The sequence below is a fragment of the Ranitomeya imitator genome, chromosome 4, assembly GCF_032444005.1.
Source record: "Ranitomeya imitator isolate aRanImi1 chromosome 4, aRanImi1.pri, whole genome shotgun sequence".
NCBI lineage: Eukaryota > Metazoa > Chordata > Amphibia > Anura > Dendrobatidae > Ranitomeya > Ranitomeya imitator.
Genome location: NC_091285.1, coordinates 361657378 through 361682647, shown reverse-complemented (window position 1 = coordinate 361682647; position 25270 = coordinate 361657378). Strand labels below are relative to the sequence as shown.

Genomic DNA, 25270 nt, shown 5'->3' with positions numbered 1-25270 from the left:
TGGATGTGCCGGTCAGGTTTTTGAATTGTATTCTCTAGCCTTCTGATTGTGCACTCCGCCTCCTAGCCACAGGTGTTTTAATTACAGCAGGTCCGATACCCCTCCACAGAGAGAGAGAATTTTGGTCTAGGAAGAGGTTTCACATGTACCCATTCAGATGGAGATGTTTATTCTCAGCGAGGTAAGGCAAGTGTAGGACCTGGTATAAGAGAGATGCCGTAAAGGGGCTACCAGGTACACATAAAATTGTCAATTTTTATGCGCTAAAAGCTCTCATTTTTCATATTTCTAGTGCAGTAATGCAGTTCAAATTTCGTTTTTCAAGTTTGTATGTTCTAGCGCTGCAGTGTGCTGCCTTATTTACTTAACTATATACGAGTTGGCGAATAGGTTCAGCACCTGTTCACACTGAGTCTATGTTTGGATGTGCCGGTCAGGTTTTTGAAATGTATTCTATGGGATTCAGGTCTGGACTCATTGCTGGCCACCTTAGAAGTCTCCAGTGCTTTCTCTCAAACCATTTTCTAGTGCTTTTTGAAGTGTGTTTTGGGTCATTGTCCTGCTGGAAGACCCATGACCTCTGAGGGAGACCCAGCTTTCTCACACTGGGCCCTACATTATGCTGCAAAATTTGTTGGTAGTCTTCAGACTTCATAATGCCATGCACACGGTCAAGCAGTCCAGTGCCAGAGGCAGCAAAGCAACCCCAAAACATCAGGGAACCTCCGCCATGTTTGACTGTAGGGACCGTGTTCTTTTCTTTGAATGCCCTTTTTTTCTCCTGTAAACTCTATGTTGATGCATTTGCCCAAAAAGTTCTACTTTTGTCTCATCTGACCAGAGAACATTCTTCCAAAACGCTTTAGGCTTTTTCAGGTAAGTTTTGGCAAACTCCAGCCTGGCTTTTTTATGTCTCGGGGTAAGAAGTGGGGTCTTCCTGGGTCTCCTACCATACAGTCCCTTTTCATTCAGACGCCGACGGATAGTACGGGTTGACACTGTTGTACCCTCGGACTGCAGGGCAGTTTGAACTTGTTTGGATGTTAGTCGAGGTTCTTTATCCAATGTCCGCACAATCTTGTGTTGAAATCTCTTGTCAATTTTTATTTTCTGTCCACATCTAGGGAGGTTAGCCACAGTGCCATGTGCTTTATACTTCTTGATGACACTGCGCACAGTAGACACAGGAACATTCAGGTCTTTGGAGATGGACTTGTAGCCTTGAGATTGCTCATGCTTCCTCACAATTTGGTTTCTCAAGTCCTCAGACAGTTCTTTGGTCTTCTTTCTTTTCTCCATGCTCAATGTGGTACACACAAGGACACAGGACAGAGGTTGAGTCAACTTTAATCCATGTCAACTGGCTGCAAGTGTGATTTAGTTATTGCCAACACCTGTTAGGTGCCACAGGTAAGTTACAGGTGCTGTTAATTACACAAATTAGAGAAGCATCACATGATTTTTTGAACCGTGCCAATACTTTTGTCCACCCCTTTTTATGTTTGGTGTGGAATTATATCCAATTTGGCTTTAGGACAATTCTTTTTGTGTTTTTTTCATTTAAGACAAAGTAAATGAAGATAATAATAACAAAGAATTTGTGTTTGCAATCATTTTCAGGAAGAAACTGAGTATTATCTGACAGAATTGCAAGGGTGTCAATACTTTTGGCCACAACTGTATGTGTGAGCAGAAAATATGTGCGTGTCTGTCTGCGAGATTGTGTGTGTGTCTGTCTGCGGGTGTGTGTGTGTGTCTGTCTGTGACAGTGACAACATGAGCCGATGATAGGAGATAATCATCCAATCATCCGGTACCTTATTCAATTGCAAAAAAAATAAAAACATTTACATATTTACATACACAATACATACTCACCAAACACCTAATCCCCGACGCCGGTAATTCCTGCAAGCAATCAAAAATAATAAACCAACATATACTCCCTGTCCATCATAGTCCATTTAATAACGAGTGTCCCACGACGATCTCATGTGTAGAATAGTCACATCGGGATATGTGACCGCTTTACCCAGCCTCCGGTGATACACTGACAGGAGGTAATCGCTCCTGCAGTGTATCACTGAGTCGCCGTGAGAGTTCAACAGAGTTCATCAGCTGATCAGATCCGGTGCTCTCACTTGCGGCACTGCTGAGTGAGCAAATTCTCGCACAGCTGTGCAGTAAGTGAGAGCACCGGAGCTGATGAACTCTGGTGAACTCTAATGGCAGCGCAGTGATACACTGCAGGAGTGATTACCTCCGGTCAGTGTATCGCCGGAGGCTGGGTAGAGCGGTTACATCTCCCAATGTGACTGTTCTATACGTGAGATCATTGTGGGACACTCGGTAATGGACTACGTCAGACAGAGAGTATTATATGTTGGTTTATTATTTTATTTTTGTTGCAGGAGATGAGGATGTAGGGGATTAGATGTTCGGTAAATATGGTAAATTAAGATTCAATAAAGGAGTCTGTGTGATTATTTTAAATAAAGGACTTTATTCTGGCCCTGTCTTTATTTACCATGTAACTATAGGGTTAGTAATGGATAGGTGTCTTATAGACGCCTCTCTATTACTGACCTGTGGGCTTGATGTCAACTGACAATACAAAGGTGACATAAACCCCACAAATATGAACCCCACTTGCTACCGCTACAGGGCAAGTGGGAAGAGTGAGGCTGAGTGCCAGATTTTGTGCATCTATAAGATTATTCATTTCTGGGATGGCTGAGAGCTGATGTTTTTAGCCTGAGGGGGGGCCAATATACATGGCCCCTCCCAGGCTATTAGTATCAGCCCGCAGCTGTCTGCCTAGCCTTTGCTGGTTTGATTTTATAGGGGAACCCATGTCAATTTTTTTCATGGATTCCCCTATAAACTAGCCAGTAAAGGCTAAACAAACAGCTGTGAGCTCATATTAATAGCCTCGGAGCCTTTATGGCTATTGGCACCTTCCCAGAATATTAACATCTGCCCTCAGCCGTCGGCTTTCCCTCTGCTGGTTATAAAAAATACACTGGAGCCCATGCAATTTTTTTTTTAAATAAACCGATATTGCATTGCACACAGATTTTTGACAGTTGCTTTATTGTTACAACATATGTAGGTTAATTATGTGGAGGTACTGTATGTTCCCATGGTCAGTAAATGCTGCGGGTGAGACGCTGCGCACATCCGCAGTAGCCAGATGTTACAGCATAGTGGATGGGATTTCAAGAAATCCCATCTCCACTATGCATGCATGAATGCTTTGAACAGAGCAGACATGTGCTGCGTCCAAAGCGCTGCCGATCACTGATAGTGGGAACATACCCTTAATGCTCCTACATAGGCGTGTGTGTGTCTTTATTTAATATTAATGACGGTATCTGGCTGAAGAGGTTGAACAAGGAAATGACATCACAATTATTTTTCTTTTTTTTAATAAAATATTTCTATTTAGCTCTATGGATTTACAAAAAACGCAAGAAAATCCGCAAGAAAACCCGCATCAAATCCGGATAAAAAACACATCAAATCTGCATAAAAACCACACAGAATTTCAACTGCGTTTTCTGCCAAAAGAGGCAGAAACCACGCATAATTTTACACAAGCAAATCTGCATCGTGCACACATAACCTTGCTTGCAAACTCAATCCTAAAAAGTATAACTGTCTTTGTTTAGGGATATTTTTCTTAAAGCCCAATATTCTAGCTCAGCATTGCCTATTTAAAGCATATTGACCCCCTTCCAAGCTTGCTGTCCTATTTATAGAACTGAGGAAATGATCTTTGAAGGCTCCCCTGTAAACATCTGATCTCTTTAATAATTCCCCTTGTAAATTATTCATCATCTGTATTCACCAATTATGTAAGGACCATGTAGTGGTGGCTAGCTCATTAAAATTACATTGTTGTTCTACCCCTGGAAATTCACAAATGGGAATTCATTATAAGCTCAATAAAAATTTGATCAGGGTTTAGAGACAATGACTTGTCTAACCAAAGAAAGCATAATTTCATACACACATTTTTAAATATTTCCTTTGCCAACAATAAGCTAAAATTTAGACTAAGAAAATAACACTATAAACATTATAAAAACCATGTATGAATGTTAGCCGGCTATTACATAGCAGCCTTAATTATAAAAAAGTCACATTTTGTTTGATTGCTATGGTCCGATTCAGAAAAAAAGAGGTTGGTTGACAGCTAATCACTGAACTTATCTTATTCATTTGATCTACCTGGTCAGGTTGGCACATAGCAAGACTAACAATTACAAAAATGACTAATTCACTGTTTCTACCACTGGGATGTATAACTCAGCTCAGTTTACTATATTAAACATATGTTTAAAGTTCCTATAGGCAGAGCACGAATTTTAGCATAGGCATAGTCAACAACATCCATTAAATAACGGTAAGCCAGTAGGGAATTTAACATGTCCAAATGTCAAACACAGAATATATATTAATACTAATTTACTATTTCAATACACCTTTCATGGTGTACTTTTGATGTGAATATTTTTCTGCCCAATGATGACAGAAGTTTTCTAGGAGTGATACCTTTATTGGCTAACCAGAAAATACTATGTTTGCAAGCTTTCAGAGCACAAAGGCTCCTTCTTCAGGCAAGATTACAAATAGATTAATAAGAAACAAGCACATTTAAAGAATAGTACAGGAGGACATTTGTTAGGGGTGGGAAGTATGATGACTCCATAGATAAGCCAAGGTAATCAAATTAGGCATTTTCTTACAAATGGAGAGGCAGTGGGAACAATGTTCTAAAGGTACCGTCACACTCAGCAACTTTCCAACGATTACGACCAGCGATACGACCTGGCCGTGATCGTTGGAAAGTCGTTGTGTGGTCGCTGGAGAGCTGTCACACAGACAGCTCTCCAGCGACCAACGATGCCGAAGTCCCTGGGTAACCAGGGCCACAGGATGCAGGAGGAGTGCAGGGAAGCGGACGCCGGGGGACGCGACAGACACCGGAATGTAAGTATGTAGTGTTTTTTTTTTTACATTTACAATGGTAACCAGGGTAAACATCGGGTTACTAAGCGCGGCCCTGCGCTTAGTAACCCGATATTTACCCTGGTTACCAGTGAAGACATCGCTGGATCGGCATCACATACGCCGATTCAGCGATGTCAGCGGGTGATCCAGCGACTAAATAAAGTTCTGACCTTCTAGCTCTGACCAGCGATGTCACAGCAGGATCGCTGCTGCGTGTCAAACACAACGAGGATGCTGCAACGTCACGGATCGCTATCGTTATCGTTGTAATGTTGTTCAGTGTGAAGGTACCTTTAGTTATCTGGAGTCCGTCTGGTGGAGGTGTCAATTGTATCCATGTTGTATCCATGTTATGGATACAATTGACACCTCCACCAGACGGACTCCAGATAACTAAGAACATTGTTCCCACTGCCTCTCCATTTGTAAGAAAATGGCTAATTTGATTGCCTTGGCTTATCTATGGAGTAACATAGTAACATAGTAACATAGTTAGTAAGGCCGAAAAAAGACATTTGTCCATCTAGTTCAGCCTATATTCCATCATAATAAATCCCCAGATCTACGTCCTTCTACAGAACCTAATAACTGTATGTTACAATATTGTTCTGCTCCAGGAAGACATCCAGGCCTCTCTTGAACCCCTCGACTGAGTTCGCCATCACCACCTCCTCAGGCAAGCAATTCCAGATTCTCACTGCCCTAACAGTAAAGAATCCTCTTCTATGTTGGTGGAAAAACCTTCTCTCCTCCAGACGCAAAGAATGCCCCCTTGTGCCCGTCACCTTCCTTGGTATAAACAGATCCTCAGCGAGATATTTGTATTGTCCCCTTATATACTTATACATGGTTATTAGATCGCCCCTCAGTCGTCTTTTTTCTAGACTAAATAATCCTAATTTTGCTAATCTATCTGTCATCATACTTCCCACCCCCTAACAAATGTCCTCCTGTACTATTCTTTAAATGTGCTTGTTTCTTATTAATCTATTTGTAATCTTGCCTGAAGAAGGAGCCTTTGTGCTCCGAAAGCTTGCAAACATATTATTTTCTGGTTAGCCAATAAAGGTATCACTCCTAGAATACTTCTGTCATCATTGGGCAGAAAAATATTCACATCGATTTTTCTGGCTAACACGGTACCACAATACAATTTGTTATTGTACATCATGGTGTACTTTTATGATTCAAAACAATATATGCATCACTTTTTAATGCTCATTTTAGGCTTCATCAGTTTTCAATTAATGTCTAATCTGTTTGCTTCTTGAACCTTATTACACATAAATAATTCCATACAGGTGGATTTAGTTGCATAATCAATTGGGATGTAGTTCCATTATCAATGTGAACAGCCCATTGCCCAATTAGCTAATACTACCTTTCCACCAAATTAAGGGGCCAAGCTCCTATGACCTAGGTAAATGTGAAGAGCTGGCCTTGGACTAAAGACTATTGGACCAATGGACTTAGAGCAGAGTCCACTGTTTTAAGGGATGCAGATTTTTTTCCAAGGTGCTGCAACGTTTACGTTGATCTGATTGCTGTGTTTTATTAGAGATTTGCTTGCTTGTCAGTTTAATGGCATAAATCTGAATCAATGTTTACATTCAGTGACAGTAAGCAGAGGAAAATGTGAGGACTGGATCTTTTGAATAAATAAGACCAGACACAAGGTTGGTAATCAGGTAAAGCAATCATTCCATTACTCTCGCCAGTGTCTCAGGGGCTTCAAGACATTGTTCACCAAGCCACTAGTCCCATTATGTGGATGGGCATAGTAATGCCAGTGGAGCCATTATCATAGGGAGTCTCACATGCAGTCGCAGGTGATGGGCTTGGCATAAGGAAAATACCTTCACCAATCCAGAGTTACCTTTGAGGGGGTATTTCCCAAGGGCTGGGCTCAATTCCAGGGATGCAGCTTGGGGTATTTAGGACAAAGGAATGTAGGAATTGCTGCTGGAACTGGATACACATGCTACAGTCGTGGTATCCGTTGTCTGGAGGAGCATAGGTTGTGACTGCAGACTATATAGGTGGGAGATACAAAAGCTGTGGGCCAAATAAAAGTTGGGAGACAGTAGGTATTACCTGGTATGAGGGCAGTGGAAGTACTAGTTCTGGGTTGGGATCTTGTGGACTGGGGACATCCTATTGTGGCCATATACTTGGAGTTGCTGTATGACCGTGGATGGAAGAAATAAAACTAATTGCATCGCTAACCTGCCTAGGTGATAACTTTTTGGCCACAACCATAAAGGTTACATTTTGAGATAGGTCAACAAGGCATATGATGAAAGGAACACCATTCCTACTGTAAGGCATGGAGGTAGATCGCTGATGTTTTAGGGATGTGTGAGCTACAAAGGCACAGGAAACGGTCAAAGTTGAATTAAAGATGAATGCAGCATGTTATCAGCAAATACTGGAGGCAAATTTGCAATCATCAGCCCAGAAGCCATGCATTGGACGTACTTGGATGTACCAACATGACCACGATCCAAAACACATGGTCAAGTCGATCTGTTATTGGCTACAGCAGTGGCCATCTCAGTCTCCTGACCTCAATATCATTGAGCCACTCTGAGGAAATCTCAAGTGCGCAGATCATGCTAGACAGCCCAAGAATTTACAGGAACTGGAGGCTTTTTGCCAAGAAGAGTGGGCAGCTTTAACATCTGAGAAAATAAAGAATCTAATCCACATCTACCACAAAAGACTTCAAGCTGTCATTGATGTTAGAGAGGGCAATACACAGTATTAAGAAATGGGGTATGTGAACTTTTGATCAGAGTAATTTGGATGTTTTGGGTTGTCATTATGATTTCAAAAGAGAAAACACAGTAGTTTGACAATAAAAATTGCTTCACTCAACCACTAACCATGAGTGGAGAAAAAGTTTTGGTGTTATCATTCATATTCTCTGGCCAAGAAAGCAAAAATTCTGCCATGATATGTAAACTTTTGAGCACAACTATATATATATATATATATATATATATATATATATATGTATATATACATATATATATATATATATATATATATATATATATATATATATATGTACACTACTGGAACAACACGTCCATCTTGAACTGTCCTCCCACCTCTCACCTTGCTCCCTCTTCAACCTCTTACAATCTGGCTTCCAGCTGCACCACTCCACTGAAACTGCCCTAACTAAGGTCACCAATGACCTATTAACCTATTAACCGCCAAGAGCAAGCGACACTACTCTGTCCTCCTCCTTTTGGACCTGTCCTTTGCCTTTGACACAATGAACCATTCCCTATTACTGCAGACCCTCTCATCTCTTGGCATTACAGACTTGGCCCTATCTTGGATCTCGTCATACCTAACAGACAGAATATTCAGCGTCTTCCACTCGCACACCACCTTCTCACCTCGCCCCCTATTTGTCGGAGTCCTGCAAGGTTTAGTCCTAGGGCCCTCATCATCTCCCGCCTTGACTGCTGCAACCTCCTGCTCTGTGGCCTCTCCTGTAATACTCTCACACCCCTCCAATCTATTCTAAACTCTGCTGCCTGACTAATCCACCTGTCCCCCCGCTATTCCCTGACCTCTTCCCTCTGTCAATCCCTGCACTGGCTCCCCATTACCCAAAGATTCCAGTTCAAAACCCTAACCATGGCATACAAAGCCATTCACAACCATTCTCCTCCATACATCCGTGACCTCGACACCCGGTACTTACCTACACACACCCACCAATCCTCACAAGATCTCCTTCTCTACTCCCTTCTTATTGCCTCTTCCCACAAACACATACAAGATATTTCCCGCACATCACCCCTATTCTGGAACTCTCTACCACAACATATCAGACTCTCGCCTACCAACCTTCAAAAGGAACCTGAAGACCTACCTCTTCCGACAAGCCTACAACCTGCAGCAACCACCAGTCGACTAAGCCACTGCATGACCAGCTCTACCCTCGCCTACTGTATCCTCACCCATCGCTTGTAGATTGTGAGCTCTCGCGGGCAGGAGCCTAATCTCCTGTACCAATTGTGACTTGTATTGTTTAAGATTACTGCACTTATTTTTATTATGTATACCCCTCCTCACATGTTAAGCACCATGGAATAAATGGTGCTATAAAAAAAAAAATATATATTATATATATATGTATATATATATATATATATATATATATATATACACAGTATATACACTACCTTTCAAAAGTTTAGGGTCACCCAGACAATTTTCTGTATTCCATGAAAACTCGTACTTTCATTAATAAAATGAGTTGCCACATGAATTGAAAATCTAGTCCAGACATTGACAAGGTTTGAAAAAAAGATTTTTATTTGAAATAATAATTTTCTCCTTCAAACTTTGCTTTCGTCAAAGAATGCTCCCTTTGCAGCAATTACAGCATTGCAGACCTTTGGCATTCTAGCAGTTAATTTGGTGAGGTAATCTGGAGAAATTTCACCCCATGCTTCCAGAAGCCCCTCCCACAAGTTGGTTTGGCATGATGGGCACTTTTTGCGTACCATACGGTCAAGCTGCTCCCACCACAGCTCAATGGGGTTGAGATCTGGTGACTGCGCTGGCCACTCCATTACAGATAGAATACCAGCTGCCTGCTTATTCCCTAAATAGTTCTTGCATAATTTGGAGGAGTGCTTTGGGTCATTGTCCAGTTGTAGGATGAAATTGGCTCCAATCAAGCTCTGTCCACAGGGTATGGCATGGCGTTGCAAAATGGAGTGATAGCCTTCCTTATTCAAAATCCCTTTTACCTTGTTCAAATCTCCCACTTTACCAGCACCAAAGCAACCCCAGACCATCACATTACCTCCACCATGCTTGACAGATGGCATCAGGCACTCTTTCAGCATCTTTTCAGTTGTTCGGCATCTCACAAATATTGTGTGTGATCCAAACACCTCAAACTTGGATTCGTCTGTCCATAACACTTTTTTCCAATCTTCCTCTGTCCAATGTCTGTGTTCTTTTGCCCATATTAATCTTTTCCATTTATTAGCCAGTCTCAGATATGGCTTTTCCTTTGCTACTCTGCCCTGAATGCCAGCATCCCGGAGTCGCCTCTTCACTGTAGACGTTGACACTGGCGTTTTGCATGTACTATTTAATGAAGCTGCCAGTTAGGACCTGTGAGGCGTTGATTTCTCAAACTACAGACTCTAATGTACTTGTCTTGTTGCTCAGTTGTGCAGCGGGGCCTCCCACTTCTTTTTCCACTCTGGTTAGAGCCTGTTTGTGCTCTCCTCTGAAGGCAGTAGTACACACCATAGTAGGAAATCTTCAGTTTCTTGGCAATTTCTCACATGGATTAGCCTTCATTTCTAAGAACAAGAATAGGCTGTCGAGTTTCACATGAAAGTTATTTTTTTCTGGCCATTTTGAGAGTTTAATGGAACCAACAAAAGTAATGCTCCAGATTCTCAACTAGCTCAAAGGAAGGTCAGGTTTATAGGTTCTCTAAACAGCTAAACTGTTTTCAGCTGTGCTAACATACTTGCATAAGGGTTTTCAAGGGTATTCTAACCATCCATTACCCTTCTTACACAGTTAGCAAACACAAAATACCATAAGAACACTGGGGTGATGGTTGTCTGAAATGGACCTCTAAACACCTATGAAGATATTGCATTACAAACTAGACGTTTGCAGCTAGAATAGTCATTTACTACATTAACAATGTATAGAGTGTATTTCTGAATTATTTAATATTAGCTTAATTGGAAAAAACTGTGCTTTTCTTTCAAAAATAAGGAAATTTCTAAGTGACCCTAAACGTTTGAACGGTAGTTTATATATATGTTACTTGGCTTCAGTTCCATCAAAGAGTGTTTTTTTACCCTTATTGCTAATTTTAAAACAGTAGATAGGTGCTAGCCCTGATTTGCATGCCCTCTCCCTTCTGTGTTAGCATATCAACTGGGTATGACTAAAGGCAGCCATATCCACTATATGACTTTTCACTAAAAAAGTTTATGCGATCATTCAGCCAGCAATCATTTTGGCTGACTTCCCCATACACAGTAGCACTTGTTCGGCCAAGCACTCTTTTCTATGTTCTCTATTAAAGAGCTGTCGCCAGACATGTCTGGTGATAACTTAGTGCCACGAGTCAAGATAAACGGTAGTCTGAAATTGGAGAAGTCAAATTGATATTTGCTCAATGAAGGGCTCCGAAACACATTATACCGTCAACTGTACACACAGTATCGGCTGGTTCAGTTGACATTAATCTAAAGCATATAGGGGGATTTACAATTTGCATACAGAGAAGGAGGTAAACCAATATCCATTTAGAAAACTTGTAAAAAAAAATGATGAGAAACAGTTTTCAGTGGATAATGAGGCAGCTTACACAAAGAACTGCACAGCTTCTGGACCATTGTGAATGACAATGGATCCCAGACAAGCAGAGCTGTGGAGTCAGTAAACCAAAGTTTTGACTCTGACTCTCGGTTTCTCTACACTAACTCCTTTAATAAATGCCCAATGATTTATATGAAGACATTTACTGAAGTAAAATGGTAATATCAGGGTTTCTCGGGACGATTGCAAGTATGTCCACTAGTGAACTTCTTTGTCTGGTCTATAGAGAAGGAACTTTAGTATGGAGCATGTGCAGCACAGATCAAGACAGTTAAACTAACTTGAAGCAGCACAAAGATAACTAGTATAAAGGACAAAAGCAAAAGAGAATACAGGAGAGGTGATAACTGAATATTATCACCACTAGAATATCCTAGCTATGTCAATTTTTTTTTAATAGATAGGGGCCTTACATTGAAGGATATAAAATATATTTTTATTATCATAGCTAAACTTTTCTAAATTCCTATAGTAAATAATAAATTATTTAGACAATAGTAATAACAGGTTATATAAATATACTGACTCCAACTCCACCCAAAACTAGCCCAGACTCCAACTCCAAAGCCTTATTTACAAGCCCTGGATTTACACAGCAACAGTCATAGCTTTTTTAAGATAGGTCTATTGTTGAATATTTTTTAGTGGACAGAAAATGCTTTGAAGTGCTGCAAAAAATGAAGAAAATGAAAAAAGACATTAAAGTTCAAAATGTGTTATACAGTTTGTACAGCACTCCAGTATTAAATCCATTACAAGGGAAAACTGAAATACCTTGAACTGCAGTACATATCCTGGCTTCAAAGTTAGATCTCGAGTAACAGCAAATCGATCACCATCTGATTTTCCAAATATCATAGCAGAGGGGGTGATAGAGCAGAAACTTTCATTTTTAACCATCCCTTCATTAGCCATCATTAGCCAAACACTCAGCTGATTCATTGGATAGTCAAATGCAGGCTTTTCATAAAAATTCTAATTGGGAAGAAAATGCAAGGAAAATATGAAAATATTTTGTATTTATTACTACTACAGAACAATATATAAAAAATATATAAGAATAGAAATGTTGAAATAATATATCATGTAATAGTGTGATGTAGACAGAAAAAAATAACATACTATCAGTAATACTTAGTTAGTAAAAATCATCTCTACTGCTAAAATATGATTTTTGCTTTACTTTTATTGAGGTTTTCCTTGTTATAAAGGATTAGAATGTTCATTCATAGACACAAATGTTCCTTCATAGACATAAACAGAGGGTTAACCCCTTTACCCCCAAGGGTGGTTTGCACGTTAATGACCGGGCCAATTTTTACAATTCTGACCACTGTCCCTTTGTGAGGTTATAACTCTGGAACGCTTCAACGGATCCCAGTGATTCTGACACTGTTTTCTTGTGACATATTGTACTTCATGACAATGGTAAAAATTCTTTGATAGTACCTGCGTTTATTTCTGAAAAAAGTGGAAATTTGGCGAAAATTATGAAAATTTCGCAATTTTCCAACTTTGAATTTTTATGCAATTAAATCACAGAGATATGTCATACAAAATACTTAATAAGTAACATTTCCCACATGTCTACTTTACATCAGCACAATTTTGGAACCAAATTTTTTTTTTGTTAGGGAGTTATAAGGGTTAAAAGTTGACCAGCAATTTCTCATTTCTACAACACCATTTTTTTTTTAGGGACCACATCTCATTTGAAGTCATTTTGAGGGGTCCATATGATAGAAAATACCCAAGTGTGACACCATTCTAAAAACTACACCCCTCAAGGTGCTCAAAACCATATTCAAGAAGTTTATTAACCCTTCTGGTGCTTCACAGGAATTTTTTGAATGTTTAAATAAAAATGAACATTTAACTTTTTTTCACAAAAAATTTAATTCAGCTCCAATTTGTTTTATTTTACCAAGGGTAACAGGAGAAAATGGACCCCAAACATTGTTGTACAATTTGTCCTGAGTACGCCTATACCCCACATGTGGGGGTAAACCACTGTTTGGGCGCATGGCAGAGCTCGGAAACGAAGGAGCGCCATTTGACTTTTCAATGCAAAATTGACTGGAATTGAGATGGGACGCCATGTTTCGTTTGGAGAGCCCCTGATGTGCCTAAACATTGAAACCCCCACAAGTGACACCATTTTAGAAAGTAGACCCCCTAAGGAACTTATCTAGAGGTGTGGTGAGCACTTTGACCCACCAAGTGCTTCACAGAAGTTTATAATGGAGAGCCGTAAAAATAAAACAAATATTTTTTCCCAGAAAAATTATGTTTTAGCCCCCAGTTTTGTATTTTCCCGAGGGTAACAGGAGAAATTGGACCCAAAAAGTTGTTGTCCAATTTGTCCTGAGTACGCTGATACCCCATATGTTGGGGGGAACCACCGTTTGGGCGCATGGGAGGGCTCGGAAGGGAAGGAGTGCCATTTGGAATACAGACTTAGATGGAATGGTCTGCAGGCGTCACATTCCGTTTGCAGAACCCCTAATGTACCTAAACAGTAGAAATCCCCCACAAGTGACCCCATATTGGAAACTAGACCCCCCATGGAACTTATCTAGATGTGTTGTGAGAACTTTGAACCACCAAGTGTTTCACTACAGTTTATAACGCAGAGCCGTGAAAATAAAAAATCTTTTTTTTTCCCACAAAAATTATTTTTTAGCCCCCAGTTTTGTATTTTCCCAAGGGTAACAGGAGAAATTGGACCCCAAAAGTTGTTGTCCTATTTGTCCTGAGTACACTGATACCCCATATGTTGGGGTAAACCCCTGTTTGGGCACACGGGAGAGCTCGGAAGGGAAGAAGCACTGTTTTACTTTTTCAACGCAGAATTGGCTGGAATTGAGATCGGACGCCATGTCGCGTTTGGAGAGCCCCTGATGTGCCTAAACAGTGGAAACCCCCCAATTATAACTGAAACCCTAATCCAAACACACCCCTAACCCTAATCCCAACCCTATTCCCAACTGTAAATGTAATCTAAACCCTAACCGTAACTTTAGCCCCAACCCTAACTGTAGCCTTAACCCTAGCCCTAACCCTAACCCTAACCCTAGCCCTAGCCCTAAGCCTAGCCCTAACCCTAAGCCTAGCCCTAACCCTAGCCCTAACCCTAGCCCTAACCCTAGCCCTAACCCTAACCCTAGCCCTAGCCCTAACCCTAGCCCTAGCCCTAACCCTAGCCCTAATCCTAGCCCTAACCCTAACCCTAGCCCTAACCCTAGCCCTAACCCTAGCCATAGCCCTAGCCCTAACCCTAGCCCTAACCCTAGCCCTAACCCTAGCCCTAGCCCTAACCCTAGCCCTAACCCTAGCCCTAACCCTAGCCCTAACCCTAGCCCTAGCCCTAACCCTAGCCCTAGCCCTAACCCTAATGGAAAAATGGAAATAAATACATTTTTTTTAATTTTTCCCTAACTAAGGGGGTGATGAAGGGGGGTTTGATTTACTTTTATAGCGGGGTTTTTAGCGGATTTTTATGATTGGCAGCCGTCACACACTGAAAGACGCTTTTTATTGCAAAAAATATTTTTTGCGTTACCACATTTTGAGAGCTATAATTTTTCCATATTTTGGTTCACAGAGTCATGTGAGGTCTTGTTTTTTGCTGGACGAGTTGTCGTTTTTATTGGTTACATTTTCGGGCACGTTACATTTTTTGATCGCTTTTTATTCCGATTTTTGTGAGGCAGAATGACCAAAAACCAGCTATTCATGAATTTCTTTTGGGGGAGGCGTTTATACCGTTCCGCGTTTGGTAAAATTGATAAATCAGTTTTATTCTTAGGGTCAGTACGATTACAGCGACACCTCATTTATATCATTTTTTTATGTTTTGGCGCTTTTATACGATAAAAACTATTTTATAGAAAAAATAATTATTTTTGCATCGCTTTATTCTCAGGACTATAACTTTTTTTTTTTTGCTGATGATGCTGTATGGCGGCTCGTTTTTTGCAGGACAAGATGTCGCTTTCAGCGGTATCATGGTTATTTAGATCTGTCTTTTTGATCGCGTGTTATTCCACTTTTTGTTCGGCGGTATAATAATAAAGCGTTGTTTTTTGCCTCGTTTTTTTTTTTTTTTCTTACGGTGTTTACTGAAGGGGTTAACTAGTGGGCCAGTTTTATAGGTCGGGCCGTTACGGACGCGGCGATACTAAATATGTGTACTTTTATTGTTTTTTTTTAATTTAGATAAAGAAATGTATTTAGGGGAATAATATATATATATTTTTTTTCATTATTTAGGAATATTTTTTTTAATTTTCTTTTACACATTTTGAAATTTTTTTTTTTAACTTTTTTACATTGTCCCAGGGGGGGACATCACAGATCGGTGATCTGACAGTGTGCACAGCACTCTGTCAGATCACCGATCTGAGAGCAGTGCAGGCTGCTTCACAGTGCCTGCTCTGAGCAGGCTCTGTGAAGCCACCTCCCTCCCTGCAGGACCCGGATCCGCGGCCATTTTGGATCCGGGCCTGGAACAAGCAGGGAGGGAGGTAAGACCCTCGCAGCAACGCGATCACATCGCGTTGCTGCGGGGGGCTCAGGGAAGCCCGCAGGGAGCCCCCTCCTTGCGCGATGCTTCCCTGCACCGTCGGCACATCGCGATCATCTTTGATCGCGGTGTGCCAGGGGTTAATGTGCCGGGGGCGGTCCGTGACCGCTCCTGGCACATAGTGCCGGATGTCAGCTGCGATAGGCAGCTGACACCCGGCCGCGATCGGCGGCGCTCCCCCCGTGAGCGCCGCCGATCGCGCTGGACGTACTATCCCGTCCGTGGTCATGGTGGCCCACCCCACCTCGACGGGATAGTACGTCTAATGTCAGAAAGGGGTTAATGAACCAACAGGCCATGTAAGACTCTTTTTCAGTCAGGCAGATTTCTGATCATAATAAGTGCTGATTGAAGCCATAACAAGTCATTTAAAGGCTCTTGTACATGGGCCAATGCAATCTGTATATAAACGAACCATGGTTACTATAGGGGTATGTTTCCACGTTCAGGAAACGCTGCGTGTTTGACGCTGCATAAAGACGCAGCGTCAAACATGCAGCGTCCAGATGTTACAGCATAGTGGAGGGGATTTAATGAAATCCCTTCTACACTATGCGTGGTAACACGCATCCGGCGGCCCTGCGATTCCGGACATGCGCCGCCGCAAGATATAACACAGAGCTCTATGTGTGGGGTGCGATGATACCGGTTGTGTGCAATGAACACATCCGGCATCATCACGTCTCCAGAAGGGGGCGGAGATTTGGGCGGAGCGAGCTTGCTGCTCCGTCAAAACCGCCGGCCATCCTGAACATGGACACGTACCCTACGGCCACATTCCCATGTTGAGCATTTGGTGAGTTTTTGATGTTGCAGAGTTTTCTGCACCGTTTCTGCACCTATTAAGTTAAGTAAATGACTTGCTTTTTTACATGCATTTTATTGTGCATTTGACCCTGTGTTTTTATTGTCTTTTCCTGGTGTGACGTGTTTTAAACAAAGATGCTTTTGTTTTTCATGTTTCCTGGTATTTGGCTTTCACAAAACTTTATTGATACATTCATATGTGGTTTACATGGGTTTTTAATGCGTTTCCGCCACAAATTTGCAGGCACTAGCCAGCATAATAACGCTATTAACCTGCAGATTAACTGCATACCTTCAGGTTAACAGTGTTAGTTATGGTGAGAGGTTCCCTTTAATAGTTATTTTTTTGACATTTCATTAAAGCACCATTCCAGCGACTTTATTTATTTCACAGCTGGAGTGATGCTACTAAGCTAAGTTCCCTGACCCTAGCCTTATATTACTAATCTATAGTCCCTGCCCCTAGTATAAGACTAGGTGCAGGGACCATAGATTAGTAGCACCACTCCAGCTCTGCATTAACCCCTTCATGACCCAGCCTATTTTGACCATAATGACCTGGCCATTTTTTGCAATTCTGACCAGTGTCCCTTTATGAGGTAATAACTCAGGAACGCTTCAACGGATCCTAGCGATTCTGAGACTGTTTTTTTGTGACATCTTGGGCTTCATGTTAGTGGTAAACTTAGGTCGATAATTTTTGTGTTTATTTGTGAAAAAATTGGAAACGTGGCAAAATTTTTGCAAATTTCACAATTTTCAAATTTTGAATTTTTATTCTGTTAAACCAGAGTTATGTGACACAAAATAGTTAATAAATAACATTTACCACATGTTTACTTTACATCAGCACAATTTTGAAAACAAAATTTTTTTTGTTACGAAGCTATAAGGGTTAAAAAGTTGACCAGCGACCAGGAACTTATCTAGATGCATAGTGAGCACTTTGAACCCCCAGGTGCTTCACAAATTGATCCATAAAAATGAAAAAGTACTTTTTTTCTCAAAAATTTTCTTTTAGCCTCAATTTTTTCATTTTCACATGGTCAAAAGGATAAAATGGATCCTAAAATTTGTTGGGCAATTTCTCCTGAGTACACCGGTGCCTCATATGTAGGCATAAACCATTGTTTGGGCGCACGGCAAGGCTTGGAAGGGAAAGAGCGCCATTTGACTTTTTGAATGGAAAATAAGCTCCAATCATTAGTGGACACCATGTTGCGTTTGGAGAACCCCTGTGTGCCTAAACATTGGGGCTCCCCCTCAAGTGACCCCATTTTGGAAACTAGACCTCCCAAGGAACTAATCTAGATGTGTGGTGAGCACTTTGAACTCCAAAGTGCTTCAGAGAAGTTTATAACGCAGAGCCGTGAAAATAAAAAATCCCTTTTTTTTAAAAAAAAAAGGATTTTTTAGCCCACAATTTTTTATTTTCACAAGGGTAACAGGAGAAATTGGACCCCAAAAGTTGTTGTCCACTTTGTCCTGAGTAAGTTGGTACCCCATATGTGGGGGGGGGGAACCACTGTTTGGGCGCATGGCAGAGCTTGCAAGGGAAGTAGGGACGTTTTGAAATGCAGACTTTGATGGAATGGTTTGCGGGAGTCATGTTGCATTTGCAGTGCCCCTGATGTGCCTAAACAGTAGAAACCCCCCACAAGTGACCCCATTTTAGAAACTGGACCCCCCAAGGAACTTATCTAGATGTGTGGTGACCATTTCTTACCCCCATATGCTTCACAGAAGTTTATAACGCTGAGCCATGAAAATAAAAAATCTTTTTTCCTCAAAACTGATTTTTTAGCCCACAATCAGCCCCTAATCCTAATCCTAATCCCAACCCTAACCCTACCCCTAATCCTGACCCTAATCTCAACCCTACCCCTAATCCCCACCCTAACCCTACCCCTAATCCTAACCCTAATCCCAACCCTAGGCCTACCCTAACCCTACCCCTAATCCTAACCCTACCCCTAACCCTAATACCAACCCTAACCCTACCTCTAACCCTACCTCTAATCCCAACCTTACCCCTAACCCTAATGGGAAAACTGGTGCAGGGGAGTGATCACCGGGGCAGGGGGGAGATCAGCATCGCAGGGGCATCAGCAGGGCAGGGGGGAGATCAGCGGGGCAGGGGGGAGATATGGGTCACAGAGGGAGATCGGAGTCACAGGGGGTGATCACCGGGGCAGGAGGGATCAGGGTCGAAGGGGGAGATCAGCGTCACGGGGGGATTAATGGGGCAGGGGGGGATCAGCTGGGCAGGGGGGATATCAGGGTCACAGGGGGGAGATCAGCATCGCAGGGGGGATCAGCGGGGCAGGGGAGATCAGCATCGCAGGGGGAGATCAGGGTCGCAAGGGGGAGATCAGCGGGGCAGGGGGGGATCAGCGGGGTAGGGGGGAGATCAAGGGTAGATCAGCATCACAGGTGGAGATCAGCATCGCAGGGGAGTTCAGCGTCGCATGGTAGATCAGCGTCACAGGGGGATCAGCGTCGCAGGGGGGATCAGCGGGGCAGGGAAGATCAGCATTGCAGAGGGGAGATCAGCATCGCAGGGGGGCTCAGCGTCCCAGGGGGGAGATCAGCGTCACAGGGGGATCAGCATCGCGGGGGGAGATCAGCATCGCAGGGGGATCAGCAGGGTAGGGGGGAGATCAGCATCACCGGGGGTTGATCAGTGTCTCAGGGTGAGATCAGCATCACAGGGGGGATCAGCATCGCAGGGGGATCAGCATCGCAGGGAGATCAGCGTCGCAGGGGGAGATCAACAGGGCAGGGGGAAATCAGTGGCGCAGGGGAGATCAGTGTCGCAATATATGTGGTTTTTCCTGTCATTCCCATTTCTTTGCTTGTCTCACTTAATTGTGAATTTTCTTACAGGGACAACATCAGTAAAGGTTTTCAAGAGTTTTATGGCATGTAGTATTGACAGTGCAGTCAACCAATCACTGCTTCTCGGAAAGTCACATGTTATGGGGAGGAGCTAACTGTTATGAGGTGGTAAGATTTGAGTCAGTCAGAAAAGGATGGTGATGGCAGCAAGGACTGGTATGTGAGACTCTGACAGGAGTCAGGGCTCTACAGGGATTTGAGCCCTGCCACAGGGAGGTAGAAGGGAAGGCAGTGGACAGCCGCCTTTGTGAAAGGATTTCCACTGCATTTCTGGGAGGGCAAGTCGCCTCAGAGGGAAGAAAACAACTCAGCCACTGAGGTGTAACGGAGTGAGAGTTTCCACAGAGAGAACCTGAAAGCAGCCAATATCACACTGAGAAACTGCCTGTCTGCAAATGTTCATCTGTAAGGAATAGGCTGACCAGTTTACCTCACAAATGTATATAGTTATCTACCAGATTACCTTCAGTAAAATCAGTTCTAAATACAAGCTGCCACTGTCATCTCTGGAGAAATATCTACATGTAGTCAGTGGGCTCATCACATTTTTTTTAGTTTGTCACCACCATTGAACTGAACTTACTCTACTGTTTGATCTGAGTTAAAGTAGAAAAATGCCCCGACAGTGTATCAATCATTTGAACAGATTCTGCCATGTGTGTGGTTCTTTTACACCAAAATGCCAAGTACGTTCAATCACTCATGATATTAAAAAGATGTACCAGATGTAAGTGTCCACTTGGTGATCAAGACAAAAGCTGGGCCCGTCATGTGATATGCTCAAGTTGTTCAAATGGTCTTCGTGACTGGTTGAATATGAGAAAGTGGCTACGCCATTTGCTGTTCCAGTTATTTGGAGAGAACCCAAAAATCATAGTGATGACTGCTACTTTTGTTTTGTCAAACTGAAGGGCTTTTCTACAAAGGTCAAACATAAGATTAATTACCCTGAACTTGAATCTGGCGATTAGGCCAGTTCCCCATGATGGTACCTTGCCAGTTTCTGAACCACCGTTGTCTGGATTACATGAAAATGAAGTGGAATATGAAGACTATGGAGATGAAGCTACTGGCGAAGACATGGAGACCTCAAGTCAAGATGAGTATGTACCTGATGGAGCAGCCGAGCAGCCAGAACGCTTTACTCAACATGAATTAAATGATCTCATCAGAGACCTTTCATTGTCAAAAGATAAAGCTGAACTTCTTGCATCTAGATTGAAACAGAAGAAGCTTCTTCATGATGATGTCAAATTGTGTTATTAACGAAAGAGAGAAGTAACACTTTAACAATTTTTCACAGTTGATGGACCAATGGTGTACTGTAACAATGTGAATGGCATCTTTGAAGAACTGAATCAAGAGCATTTTGTTACAGATTGGCAAACTGAATCAAGAGTATTTTGTTGCAGATTGGCGATTGTTTATTGACTCATCCCAGAGAAGTTTAAAAGCAGTGTTGCTTCACAATGGAAATATGAAGCCATCAATCCCTATTGCTCACTCAAGTCATCTAAAAGAAAGTAATGAAAATCTGTCAGTTGTTTTGGATGCTATACAATATAGGCATCATCAATGGAATATCTGTGGAGATTTGAAAGTGATTGGTCTGCTAATTGGAATGCAAGGAGGTTTCACAAAATATTGTTGCTTCTTGTGTTTATGGGACAGAATAAATACAGTACAGCATTATGTTCGTCGTGGTTGGGGACAGAGAAACATCTATGCTCCAGGTAGAGACAATGTTCTGCATAATCCTTTAGTTGCTCCAACAAAAATATGTTTTCTTCCACTACATATAAAGTTGGGATTGATTAAAAACTTTGTAAAAGCCATGGCAAAGACAAATTGACAAGGGTTCCAGTACATTTCACAGAAATTCTCCATAATTTTACCAGCAAAACTGAAGGAAGGGGTATTTGTTGGTCCTCAGATCAGAGAACTTATGAGAGATGAAGTGTTTGAAGGAACTCTAAATGATAAGGAACTGAGATCTTGGAAAAGCTTCAAGTGGATCTGTGAAAACTTCTTAGGAAAACAAAAATCTCCAGAATGTTGAAGGAACTGCGAAATGCATACCAGTCTTGGATGTCGCATGTCTCTGAAAATGCACTTTTTGCCTTCACATTTAGATTTCTTCCCTCAAAATCTTGGGGACGTAAGTGATGAACAAGGCGAGCGGTTTCACCAGGACATTAAAGTAATGGAACACCGCTACCAGGGTTTTTGGAATGACTCAGTGATGGAAGATTACTGTTGGATGTTATTTAGGGAGAACCCTGAAAAATCGTATCAACGACAGTCTAATGTCAAGCACTTTTAATTTCTGCTCATATTTTGGTTTCTATTTTGCATGTGAAATTATTTGGGTTCAATAAAAACTGTTTTGTAAGGTGAAGCATTTTTTTCTGATATGCAGATTACTGTTTTCTTAATGTTGCCAGTATATTTCCTTTACCTTATAATAATGATGCTGCTCCATGGAAACTATACGTGCTACAGAAAAACCATATACATTTTTGAAATCAGGACAAAAAGATGATTCAGAAAAGTGCAAAGTCACCTGCGATGATTACAAAACTTTTTTTTGTAGACCTGTTATTTAAAAAAAAAACGTAATAAAAAAGTGGTTACTTCGCACTGAGTTTTTCTTTCTAAGTAAATAATGGCCTTATGCTGTACATGTACAGTATGTCACAAAAATGAGTACACCCCTAACATTTTTGTAAATATTTTATTGTATCTTTTCATGGGATAACACTGAAGATATGACACTTTGATACAATGTCAAATAGTGTACTGCTTGTATAACAGTGTAAAATTGGTGTGTCCTCTAAATAACTCAACACACAGCCATTGTCTAAACTGCTGGCAACAAAAGTGAGTACACCCCTAAGTGAAAATTACAACATTGTGCCCAAAGTATCAACCATTGGCCACTATTATTTTCAAGCACTTGCTTAACTCTCTTGGGCATGGAGTTCACTAGAGCTTCACAGGCTGCCACTGGAATCCTCTTCCACTCCTTCATAATAACATCACAGAACTGGTGGATGTTAGAGACCTTTGCTCCTCCACGTTCCATTTGAGAATGTCCCACAGATGGTCAATAGGATTTAGGTCTGGAGACATGTTTGGCCAGTCCAGCACCTTTACCCTCAGTTTCTTTAGCAAGGCCATGGTTGTTTTGGAGTTGTGTTTGGGGTTGTTATCATGTTGGAAAACTGCCCTGCAGCCCAGTTTCCAAAGGGAGGGGATCATGCTCTGCTTCAGTATGTCACAGTAGATGATGGTGTTCATGGTTCTCTCAATGAAGTGTAGCTCACCACAACCGGCAGCACTCATTCCCCAAACCATGACACTCCCACCACCATGGGCAATATGCCCACTACTGTAGGCAAGACACACTTGTCTTTGTACTCTTCACCTGGTTGCCATCACATATGGTTTACATCATCTGCACCAAATAAGTTTATCTTGGTTTCATCAGACCAATGGACATGATTTCAGTAATCCATGTCCTAAAGGCCCCTTCACATTAAGCGACGCTGCAGCGATACCGACAACGATCCGGATCGCTGCAGTGTCGCTGTTTGGTCGCTGGAGAGCTGTCACACAGACCGCTCTCCAGCGACCAACGATGCCGGTAACCAGGGTAAACATCGGGTAACTAAGCGCAGGGCCGCGCTTAGTAACCCGATGTTTACCCTGGTTACCATGCTAAAAGTAAAAAAAAACAAACACTAGATACTTACCTACCGCTGTCTGTCCTCCAGCGCTGCGCTCTGCTTCTCTGCTCTCCTCCTGTACTGGCTGTGAGCCGGAAAGCAGAGCGGTGACGTCACCGCTCTGCTTTCCAGCTCACAGCCAGTACAGGAGGAGTGCAGAGCACAGCGCTGGAGGACAGACAGCGGTAGGTAAGTATGTAGTGTTTTTTTTTTTTTACTTTTAGCATGGTAACCAGGGTAAACATCGGGTTACTAAGCGCGGCCCTGCGCTTAGTTACCCGATGTTTACCCTGGTTACCAGTGAAGACATCGCTGGATCGGTGTCACACACGCCGATCCAGCGATGTCAGCAGGAGTCCAGCGACGAAATAAAGTTCTGGACTTTCTTCAGCGACCAACGATCTCCCAGCAGGGGCCTGATCGTTGGTCGCTGTCACACATAACGATTTCATTAACGATATCGTTGCTACGTCACAAATAGCAACGATATCGTTAACAATATCGTTATGTGTGAAGGTACCTTTAGTCTGCTTGACTTTAGCAAACTGTTAGCAGGCTTTCTTGTGGATCATCTTTAGAAGAGGGTTCTTTCTGGGACAACAGCCGTGCATGCCAATTTGATGCAGTGTGCGGTGTATGGTCTGAGCACTGACAGGTTGACCTCCCTTTAACATCTGCAGCAATGCTGGCAGCACTCATACATCTATTTTGAAAAGATATCCTCTGGCTATGACCTTGCATGCAACTTCTTTGTTTGACTATGGCGAGGTCAGTTCTAAGTGGAATCTGTCTTGTTAAACCGCTGTATGGTCCATCGTGCTGCAGCTCAGTTTCAGAGTGTTTGCAATCTTCTTCTTTTTTCAGATCCTCAGAGAGTTATTTGCCATGAGGTGCCATGTTGAATTCCAGTGACTAGTAAGAGAATATTGTGAGAGTGATAACACCAAATTTAATACCCCTGTTCCCTATGCACACCTGAGATCTTGTAACACAAATGAGTCACATGACACCGGAGGAGGAACATGGTTATTTGGGCACAATTTGGCCATTTTCACTTAGGGTGTACTCACTTTTGTTGCCAGAAGTTTAGACATTAATGGCTGTGTGTTGAGTTATTTAGAGGGCACACAAACCACTATGGCTGAGTACAATGGTGTGCTGACAAAAGCACTGACACAGTGGAACGACAGTGCTCCACAAGGTGAAGTCAGGATGACAGTGGAAGCCATACCAGAACTTATGACCAGACGGAAGTGTGGGTCTGACCAACTCTGGGACTTAAAAGGTGACCAACAGTTGGACCGATGAAGACGGGGAAGCTCCAGGATTGGGGTCCGACACTGTTAGAAATGGGGACCGCTGGTTCCTGGATGACCGATCTGGTCGTGGTGACTTCCATTCAGACTGTGACGAAAGCGGAAAAGAGTGCAGTAAAGCTGACTCGGGTACAAGTGGCAAGTCTTCCTCCCATCGCCGGAGACATAAAAGAGGCAAAGAGGCTGAATAAATGGCACCCTCTGAGAAGATTGATAAATAGGAGAATTCGACCGCTGTCACCCGACAAGTAGAGGAGGTCTGTCAACAGCTGGCGAATGAGAGGTTGAAGGTGTCGAATATGGAAGCCGCCAACTCCGCACAGTTGGATCAGGTGCGTCACCTGGAGTCTGAGCTCTCGGTAGTAAAATGTCCAGAGGATGGGAGAAGTGAGTTAAGGAGGATCCAGGAGGCAGTAGAAACCCGGTTGAAGCAAGAGGAGCTTTGGAGACAGGCTGCTGAGTGGGTGCCTTGGAGAAAAAGGTGTCTGAGCTCAGAGGTCACCTGTCAACGTGGCAAACTGTGACCAAAGTCC

The 25270-nt window shown here is 42.4% G+C and overlaps 1 protein-coding gene across 4 annotated transcripts in view; it reads right to left on the bottom strand.

Moving 5' to 3' along the window:
• RELN (reelin) overlaps positions 1 to 25270 on the bottom strand; it is a 1116896-nt gene that overhangs the window by 202479 nt on the left and 889147 nt on the right. For all 4 annotated transcript variants that reach the window (XM_069765109.1, XM_069765110.1, XM_069765107.1 and 1 more), the window contains exon 27: positions 12178 to 12378. In XM_069765109.1, the coding sequence (XP_069621210.1) occupies positions 12178 to 12378 (201 nt within the window). The remainder of the gene's footprint in view (positions 1 to 12177; positions 12379 to 25270) is intronic.